Below are 10,890 nucleotides of genomic sequence, written 5' to 3' on the forward strand. Positions count from 1 at the left end.
CTGCAAACTTACTGAGGCTGCACTCTATCCCTTCATCCAAATGGGACTGGGCCCAGTACTGAGCCCTGGGGGACACCACTCGTGACCAGCCGCCAACTGGATTTAGCTCAATTGACCACAACTTTGGACTCAGCCATCTAAGCAGATTTTTACCCGGCAAAGCATATGCCCATACAAGGTGAGAGCAGTCAGTTTCTCTAGGAGAATGCTGTGAGCAACAGTGCCAAATGCCTTACTAAAGTCAAGGCAGACAACATCCACAGCCTTTCCTTCATCCAACAAGTGGGTCACCCTGTCATAGAAGGAGATCAGGTTTGCTAAACAGGACCTGCCCTTCATAAACCCATGCTGATGGGTATGATCAGCTGGTTGTCCTGCATGTGCTGCATAATGGAACTGAGGATAATCTGCTCCATCAGCTTCCCTGGCACTGAAGTCAAACCGACAGGCCTGTAATTTCCTGGATCATCCTTCTATCCCTTCTTATAGACAGATGTTACGTTGGCTGACTTCCCAATCAGCTGGGACATCCCTGGTCAGCTAGAACTGCGAATAAATGATGGACAGTGGCCTGGTGAGCACCCTTGCCAGCTCTCTCAGCGCTCCAGGATGAATCCCATCCAGCCCCATGGATTTGTGCACATTGGCCCCTGTCTCTTGGCCTGGGGGACTGGCTTTCCTCAGGAAAAGTGTTTCTGTTACCAAAGACTGAGGCAAAGAAGGCATTAAGCGCCTTGGCCTTATCCTTGTCTTTGGTTTCCATATTTAAATAATTCTAGTTTGGTTACCATACTGAAATAAATATGTTGTAGGACCAGAAAATCTTCTGTGCTGCTTTTAATTTTTGCTACCCTCTGAACTGGAAATTGGCAATAGCTTTTTGCCTGTTGGGAATAGCTTTGAAAACTGCACAAAAGAAAAGAATATTTACAAGTGTTATCAGGAAAGAAATGAGACAGAATTGCCTATCAATATAGTCTCACATAAACAAATTAACTGGTCTAACTTCAGAAATACAAGAAATGCAAATCATTCCAGTATATTTTTCGTGGTTTTAATTAGTTATGACTTCTCAGAAAATTTATAGAAGTTGAACTGCTGATATAAGCAGAGCTGAAAATTAAAACATGCCTTAAGCTATAAACAGGTTTTTACTCTGTTTTTTCACTTCCTTTTCTCTCGTGTCTGCCTGTAATGCATAAAGTGTCAAAGGAATTCTCAAATTGTGAATAATGAATGAGTATCCTCCAAAGCGCTCCAGCAGTCACCTTCCATGGTGTTATCATCGTACCTTAGCTTCCTTGTTTTTCCTATGCTCTCCTTCCTTTAATTAGATCTGAAGCTTAATGTAACAAGACAGATATGATGGCAAGAGGAATGGGGTGAAAGCCTTGTATAGAGTGTGCAGTCTGGCTTAATAAACTGCCGCATCTTCAGTGTGAAGAGCTGCTGTGTTATAGCCGTGCAGAATTTCCCATCTGTAACCTGGAATCCACCTGAGACACGAGTCATCTCAATGTTCTTCAAAAGTTCTAATGGCCACGTTTGCAAATCGCAGCCCCAGTATGAGAAAGTTTAGATTATGAAATGAGGCAACGTGCACCCCAAGGAGTCTGATCTTTCTTGCCCTGTGTTGGAGTTGTTGATTTCCCTTAGCATTCAGACCTTTCACCTCCAGTGAGTCCTGGTTCTTGTCATACTTCTCAGGGGTGAAGTTGACAGTTTAAATCCACCAAGATAAAAGAGTCTTTCATTCCAGGCCTAGAAGATTCAGATCTGTAGCTCTCATTGCCCTAGTGCTGTTGTTGCTATCCTGTGCACTTGTCTTCCCTGTCTATCTGCTGTATCTGTTTTCAGGTATCAGAGGAATTTCTCAGTCTATGACCCCTCCCTCTCCCTTTCAATCTAGCTTTGTATATAGAACTTTTAGTTTGGCTTGGTTTTTCCCCCTTTAGTAAACACTTTCCTAGGTCATCAGCATCTGCCTTCATACTTGGTCACCTGTAGTCTTACAGTTTGTGGGATTTTTTTGCTTCATACTAAGATCCTGAGAAGTTTAAGATTATTTAAGGTTAATTATCATCGTCTTTTTATTTCTTTATTATTTTGGGGGGGGATGTCTCTCTAGCTCTTCTCTCAGTGGATCCTCGGATAGTTTTTGTAAAGAAATGTAAACAATTAAAACATGGACACTTAGAACATCAAAATATCTGTCAGGATGCAGTTGACATGCCCCTACAAAGGATTGTGCTCAAGAACATTACTCTGACTAGAACATTAGAGACATGATTTCTGCATTATGGCAGCTTTAGTCATTTTCTCCTATTCTTCATTCTCAGTGACCTTTGGAAAAGCAGTTCTTCAACACAGTTTCCTTCTCTGTAAAAATGTTAATCTCATTAGTAAAATATTCTAAAAGTTTTAATGAGAAAGAAGAGTACGTGAGAGCTCAGTTAGCTTCCAGTATTTTATTTATATGTACATATAGGTATGCAACGATACGTGACTCTGTAACAGTGAGAATTAACATCTCTGCTGATACTGGGAACAGAAAATTTCCATGCCAGTGCCCAGAAGATTATGATCATGCTTCTTGTGATTTGTGAAATTGCATTGAAGGAAAAGCCTTACACTGTTTCTTTGAGACTGCTTATAATTGTGTATGTTGTTACAGTATCTGCTGGATATACGTCATATAACATGTCTTTCTACAGACATCTACCTATTGCTCAAGAGAATACAAACAGCGTAAATATACCATGGCAAATTTTCAAAATAAAAAAATGGAGTTTGGCTGCTTCTTTGCCTAGAATTGTATCTTATACCAGTGAGTAATTCTATGATGCTAGTGATACAAGAAAAACAATTTAATATTGAAAGAGCAAATACAACATTAAAAGAAAAAATGTCTTTTTTTTAAAATTTGTTTTTATTTTGTGCAGTATAAAAATATCAAGTCCTTGTTTGGCATCAGAGAAACATGGTTTAATTATAGCTATTTTCAGATTTTTTTCACTCTTAACATTCAAATTGTCTGGTTTGTCCATTTTGTCTTTTGATCTGTGCTTCAATATCCTTTAATTACTGCTATATTCCTGCTCAAGAATCCTCTGTTTTTCTTCATTATATTCAGTATCTGGTGCTTTTCTTTTCAGTGCACTTTTTCATCGCTGTTTCTGCAGCTATATGGTAATACTGGGTCATTCACCCTTTTTAAGATTTATGCCAGAGGGTGGAAGGAGGAGGTTACGCTTTCCAGCTCAGATCTGAATACTGGGCCACCTTTGGTTATAGGCCCAGGAAGATGCACTTGGACAAAAATTTGTAGGTTTTTCTTGCTTACATGGACAAGGTAGCTGAACCAAAGAGTTTGGGGCTTGTAGACACCGTAACACAGATAGAGTGTTAAGCAGAAATGGAAGACTGTTCTTGTTATTGGTAATAACACTTGCAGTCACCTTTTGGATTTAGCAGTACAAGATCTGAGAGTTTTTTCATTTGGGATGAGAGATAGTTGTTAATATTCATGCTTAGCTCATGGATATAGTGTCACTTACTAGCTATAGGGACTTGCGCTCTAAGCTGAGTCCTTGAACATATCCTTAGGTTTTTAAAGTATTATTTCTGGCTAACTTCATTTTGAGACTGTCATCTTCTCATTTGCTGTAACTTGAAATATAATTCTCCTTAGAACTGTCACTTCTTTGAAATTGCTTCCTCTTTCTGTTGGTAAGTACATGTGGTAAAAAGTGTGTATGGGGGTGTTGCACTCCTCCAGTGACTTCATTGGGATTTCTAGGTGACTACTCAGATGTTAGTTTATTGTGGCAGTATTGGTGCTGAGGGAAAAAACAAAAAGAACCCACAAAGTAAAGCAGGACTTTGCTCTTGCAGTGAAGCTTAATAACGCAGGCTGTGTACATTACTTGGTACTTGGTCTTGTTCCTCCTCTGAACACTGAGTAGTACATCATTATGTGTGGGGGTTTTTTTCTCTTCTGAATTTATGAAATAATGTGAAAGTTGTATTGCAGCCCAGCAGCAGCGTTACTATGTCACGAAAGGAAGTTACATCCTGCAGAGTGTGTAGCACGAGGCTGTTGAGGGATGCTTAAGGATCTGCAAGCTCTTGGGATAATGTTGAAGCACTGAGTAAAGTGAGAGGAGAAACATCTGGTGCCCTCCTGTCCATACTGCCGGCTGGGAAGGGTCCCTGGTGCGTGTGATTAACTCTGACTGTGGCTGGGTGTTGTGTAAGGCAGTCCTAGTTGGCCCAGACCAACAAAATAGCAGGGAAAATGCTAAAACGGAGCCATGTGAACATTCGGTGTTCCAGAGATCATACTCACTTCTCATCCTTGTTTTGTTTAACAACCTGCAATTGCGGGATAAAAACAAATAGTCAGAGATGAGCTCTGCTAACAGTCTTTAACAAGTTTCAAGGAAGGAAAACGATTCCAAACTGGTTTCTAAACAACTAGAAAGTCAGTGGCATGTTTCATGCATATGGAGGAAGTGATGATGAAGCTTTTTTTCTGAATGGAAAAAGGCAGAAACAGCAGTCATCACCTTACATATATACTGCAAAGATTAGCTTCTTTTTATGCAAAATACATATTTGAAATTCGCTACTAATCCCAGATCTTTGAGTTTATTTCTTCTCCTGGGCTGTATCTAGAGCTCAATCTGCAACTGCTTTGGCAGCTAACAGGCACACCAGCTGAAGGTCATTTTCTGTTCTGTGGTGGTTTCCCTCTTTGAACCACTGAAGATTTTCTCTGCATCCTCCAGCAGTATTAGGGAAGTTTGGACTGGCAGTCTAGCATACAGAAATAGAGAGAGTGGCAAATGGGCAAGACACTATTAAAAAACAACAAGCAAAAGTGCTTTATGCAACATTATGTAGCAGAAAGATAAAACAGCTGCTTAAATTACCCCTTGATACTACCAGTATATGTGTCAAAAAATTGAAAGATATGCAGCTCTCTAGCTCTCTGTAACTTGTGATCCGTAAGATTATTTGCTTTGTTTAGGAGTTCTGAAAACACATCACTGAGGTTGCTTATACAGTGCATTTAATTAAAAAATAAAAGACCATGCATGTATTAAAGAACAAGCGGTTCCAAATTTGTAATATAAGACTTAGGATTTTTCTGTATATCTTAGAATTAGACTGGCAGAGTCTAGGAAGTCCTGCATGGGTGAACATAGTCTGTAGTTACGGCCTTTTGGCCAGTGCTCTGTCTGCTTCAGGGGAGGGTTTTCCTTATACAATAAATACAATCTGAATTTCCGTGATATTCAGCTTGATTTTTTCAGTCGACTCAATTAGAATAGAGAACACTTTGCTCCCTAGTCTAGTTGCAGAATAACATGGAAATAAGATGTTTCTTAATAATAAGATAATGAAAAAATCAGCATTAATGAAAATAACAGGGTATATTTTTAGAACGTTTCATGAACCCAGATTAAGCAATATGGAAAAGAGCTAAAGAATAACAGCCTTTTTATAAAAGTGAAAGAAATATTTCTGCATATTATATGCTGTAGATATAGGAATCATTTCCACAACACCGTATCAAAAGAAAATATGAATTTACTGTGTAGATTTTTATCACCTCTTCTGCAGATTATTAAAACTGCTTTTTTATTTTGGGGTTGTGTGTGTAGTAACTTTAAGGAAAACAGCATGTTCTATCATACATGTTTTATATCCTCTGTGGAAATATCATTTCCACAACATGATGATCGTAGTCTGTGTCAGATTTTTTCAGACAGAAGAATTACCCGTTCATCTCATTCTGCTTTCAGTAAGGTTCTATAAATGGAATGAATATAAATGGCTTTATAACTGGCTAGTGTCACACTTCTAAAGAGGAAGGTGGCATGAATCTTGGGATTCGGTCATCAAAAGTGTGCCTTTACATGAACAAGTTAAAGAGGGCGTAAGAGCCTAGTGCAAATAAATAAACACATAAAAATAGTATTTTGCACCTGCTGCAAGCAAGAAGAGCAAAACTTAATGAATTTGCAACAAATTCATGATGCTGAATATTTCCAGGAAAATAAATAGGAGAGATGTAGAACAAAAGCTACTCAACTTCAGTGCGTTGGAATCCTGTGCTCAGTTCTTGGCTCAGCAGAAGGGTACAGCTTCCCACCTCATGGGTATTTCTTGGGTGAAACCTGTTACCAGGTGTGTTACATGATACTGTTGTGCTGATGTGGGGCTATACTACCAGTTGGTCTCAGTACCACTGCCGGGCAATTTGCAAAAGCAAAGTGTTGGGAGAAGTGAGTTAAAATGAATGCTTTAAAACTTGGCACAGAGCTGGATAGGAAATACGGCATGAAGAGTAGTCACCTCTTAAAACAGTTTGTATTCAGTTTACAAAAAGACTTAACTTGTCCATTAAAATACCTATGTGGAAAGTAATCAGCCAAGGGTAAAATATGCCACACTAGCTGTACTGTTGCACTAAATCTTGCCAGAGATTGTGATAAACCCATTTAGTGCTGTAGATACAGTGGTGAGGAAAAATAAAAAGTTTTCCAGTTTGTTTGTAGTAGAAAGAGAAACCTATAATTTTTTGCGTTTCCACCAACCGTGTATTGTTTATTAAAAAACTCCAGACCCACAAGCCCACAGTTTGGAAGCTGTGTGACTGTTAATTGTGGACAAGCAGTACGAGAGGAGAGCTCTTTTCTTCCAGTCTCCCGTTTCTCTTCCCATTTGTCAATCCCCCTCTCTGCCTCTCTGCAACTGCATATGTCTCTGATTTCCCACTGTCTTCAATTTTGCTTGTTTTATCTGTGGGATCTTACTCAGGGGCCAGTGCTTTTAAAGAGACAAGTTCATGACAAGTTAAAATTAAATTTTACAGGTATGAAAATAAGATATAATTTCATATTATTGTAGCGTTTCTTCCCCTGCACTCTCTTTATGCCTCTTAATTTCTTGGACTTAAAGGGCTATGGGTGGCAGCTTACTACCCTAATTAGTGCCTATAAATGCTCCTGCAGTGTGTGTGTAATAAGCATTAATATTATCATGGACTATAATACATGGCAGAGGGACCTGTAGGTTCTATAATGGTGACAAAATCTTGCGTCCTCGTCTCCTCTTTGCTTACTTACTTTAACCTCTGCCAATTTAAAACACATAATATCTGCTCTTTTCCATCCCTCTTCCATTTCCTTTCTTCTTCTTCCTGACTTCTCCACAGCTGAAGTCTTTGGCCACTATCCTTTCAGATGTTTTCTGAAAGATCACTCAGTATATAAAACCAGTTACAAACAGTAAATCAAGAAAGTCTTATTAAAGACCTTTTAACAGTCTTCTGAAAATCGGGAAGATTTTATGTTGTGAATGAATTCTACAACAGATAATCTCAGAATTCCAGATATTCACATTTAGAAGCGTTCGTATACTGCCAACAGCACGGTGTGGGATTATAACTCTTGCAAACTGGGCTCAAAACGTTTCTCAAACTTCTTTCACAGTCTAAGAAAAGCACAGGAGTTTAAATAGTCTTATTTATGTAATACTAATAACTTTGCCTCCGTTTTTTCCTCCATTGGCCACAAATACTTCTTGACAGATTTTAGTGCTAGATTGTGCATTTTCACGGATTAGGGCTGTCTAGCTTTAAAATGCCCCATGCTTCTACTTAATGGGAAACAAACAATCAATAGCATTTTTCATTTCTTGCTTCATAAAAATGCTACTCTGTTTTTGATATTGTAGATAATACAGCCAGTATCCTCACAAGACGGAGGAAATACAGCCGAACGACTCAAGATACCTATTACCTCCCAGTTTTGATTTCTGATGGTGGAGTGCCCCCTCTCAGCAGCAGCAGTACGCTCACAATTAGGGTGTGTGCTTGTGAGAGAGATGGACGAGTGAGAACTTGCCACGCTGAAGCGTTCCTCTCCTCCGCTGGCTTGAGCACAGGGGCGTTAATCGCAATCCTGCTCTGTGTTGTCATTCTTCTTGGTAAGCCACTTTCAGCTTTAAGTAGTGCTCTCCTTCCACTGGATCTCTGGATATGACAGAGCAGAAATTTTTAGTGTGAAACGTTTTAGAACCAGAGGCTGCCTGGTAGTAGGAGGTAATTAGAAACACATAGCTGTGATTAGGGGGAAAGGTTCAACTGAAATTAATAGGGGAAAATACCTTTAAAGTACATTCCCAAGTATCTGGAATCGACTAGAAATTATTTTTTGGAGGTTATCAAGTAATTAGCACTGCAGATCTTTTTTCTGTAATTTGGAAGGATTTCAAAAGCCACTGACTCTAATTCTATGTCTAGAACAGTGTGAAAAATGATAGAAAAGAGCTGAGGAAAGCTTTTTGAAATACATTACACTGTGAGAAGCACCATTAGCAGTGTACAAAAGCCGTTTCTTAATTACCATTGTGGAATAAGTTGATAGCAATGTGCAACATAATCCACCAGGGCAAGGGACATATGAGACTATAAGATGAGTCCATTAGATAAATGGAATTGCAAGAGCATTCTCTCTTGACACTTTTTTTTTTTTTTTACCCAGGCCAATTTGAACATTTCCCATTAGTTTGGTTTTTTATTATTTTTATTTTCTTTTCCTTGACAAAGGCACAGCTTTCTGGATACATATCTCTGTACTATTCTTGTGCCTTTCTGCATTCTTACAGAGACAGCAAGAAAGAATGGGAATTGCAGTGTGACACACATAGCAGATTTTGAGGACCTTTTTTCCAAAGGCTCTTCATTTTCTAAAGACTACTTTGCTCACTATTTGTTTCAGAACTTCCTTGTCAGAAAGCTGTTTAAAAATGCATAGTAATACATTTAGTCAATAATCTATTTAATCATTCAAGATTGAATATTCATAAGAAAAAAATAAGTTTTTACATTTTATTTCAATATATATGCTAAATATTGATTTTAATTAGTCACCGAAAGCCCGTAACAATGCTTCTGAAAAATACCAGCCCTAGTTACACATTTCTCATGTAACTGAAAGAGTATTACTCCCTTTTATGCCCTTCATGAGATCCCTTATAATCTAACTGACAGATTTAATTCTTGGCTCAAGCCAGCAATCCCTGCAAAGAAAATAAATGTTGAAAGGATGCTCTTTACTGACTCTTTAGAAGACCCTGCTGTATTGGAAGTTTGTAGTTTCAGTACAGCATTATTTATTTTCCCCTTAATTATGTGGTCTCAGCCTGTTGCATTTTGGCATGTTGCTATATCAAAGCACAGCCACATGGATTTCATGGGTGCTTTCCAGGCATACAGTAATCTGTCTACAGGCAACACGTTGCACAACAAAGGCGTTGCTCAGTTAGGAACAGAAGCACACTTTCCTCCGGATTGGACACATTCGGTGACCCTTTGTTACAGCCGTGTGCCTGATGTCATGATCCCGAATACCAGTAGTAGCCTGAAAATATTACTCCTCTGTATTTGTGACTTAATATCTGCTATTTCTTTAGCATATACCTGCTTACTTCAGATGTAAACTTTAAACCTACTCTAATATCTGCAGTTTTCTCTTTAGCAATTGTGGTCCTTTTCATCACCTTAAGACGCAGCAAGAAGGAGCCCTTGATCATTTCAGAAGAAGACGTCCGGGAAAACGTTGTGACATATGACGATGAGGGTGGTGGAGAAGAAGACACGGAAGCATTTGACATCACAGCACTGCGGAATCCGTCAGCTGCCGAGGAGCTAAAATACCGGAGGGATGTTCGACCTGAAGTGAAGCCTCTGCCCAGGCATCATCACTCCTCCAGCCTTGACAGTATAGACGTTCAGGAGTTCATTAAACAAAGACTGGCAGAGGCTGATCTGGACCCCAGCGTGCCCCCGTATGACTCCCTACAGACATATGCCTATGAGGGTCATAGATCAGAAGCGGGATCTATCAGCTCTCTGGATTCAGCCACAACACACTCTGACCAGGATTATAATTACCTTGGAGACTGGGGACCTGAGTTCAAGAAGCTAGCTGAACTCTACGGGGAAATAGAATCAGAAAGAACAACTTAGTTGCAATTTCCAGAACAGAACTTCCTGAACAACTGGAGATACTAGGACAGCAGCGGTAACAAAAAATGAATACAGTACTTGGAACTGAGCAAGTTGTATGCAGTTACTGTAGAACAAGTGCCCTTTTCATAGCTGAAACTGGGTTCTCCAATTGGAAGAAAGTCAAATTTTGAAAAATACAGAAACAAGAAGTTGTTGTCCCTTGTGTATATTTTTTAATTGCTCAATAAAGTCCATGGTACCGTATCTGTAACAATACTAAAGAAAAGCCAACCAATGACACTTTTACTGCAATATGCTTAACATCTCCAAGCTACAGTAAGTTTATGGTCATGCCTGTTTAGGAAGATAGCTAATGGAGGAGCAGATCTCTTGCAGGTGGTTGTGATGTTGCATTTCTGGCTGTGCTCTAGGCCTTGTGATCCCAACATGAGGTAGCCAGCGAGATTTACTGTCGGCGTGAGAAGTGCTAACGGTCTGTTTCCCTTACAGAAGGGATGAGCCACACCTGTGCTCTTAAATTAATGGTCCTTTGATGATTTAATCTCCCTGAATTAGCAGGTTGCATTGAGATGATGTCCTTTCATTACATCCTTCATAATTTCATCCATAACCAGCTGACAGCAGCAGGGCATTATTAGCTGTTGGCTCAGACGTGGCACTAGCCCATAGCCCTGGTCCTGCTCTGTTACTGTGTGCTAGAGGAACTGCTTTTTTCAGTGTTGTGGTTTTCATTTTTGTCTTTTCGCAAGAACATCATTCATTGAAACCGAATGGGTCCAAAGTACTCTTTATGCAGCGAAGCAGATGAAGTGTAGGCTCTTTCAATAAAAACCACAGTGGCACCA

At 39.4% G+C, this 10,890-nt stretch overlaps 1 protein-coding gene across 1 annotated transcript; it reads left to right on the forward strand.

Annotated features, from left to right (window-relative positions):
- Positions 1-489: 489 nt before the first annotated feature.
- On the forward strand, positions 490-10,042 carry LOC104280628 (cadherin-18-like; the record flags this gene model as incomplete). The annotated part of the gene is made up of 3 exons (XM_009878335.1): positions 490-574; positions 7,747-7,998; positions 9,552-10,042. Coding segments are annotated over 3 exons (828 nt in total), but the record flags the coding sequence as incomplete, so codon positions are not given.
- Positions 10,043-10,890: the final 848 nt, after the last annotated feature.

The sequence above is a fragment of the Apaloderma vittatum genome, unplaced genomic scaffold (assembly GCF_000703405.1).
Source record: "Apaloderma vittatum isolate BGI_N311 unplaced genomic scaffold, ASM70340v1 scaffold2761, whole genome shotgun sequence".
Classification (NCBI taxonomy): domain Eukaryota; kingdom Metazoa; phylum Chordata; class Aves; order Trogoniformes; family Trogonidae; genus Apaloderma; species Apaloderma vittatum.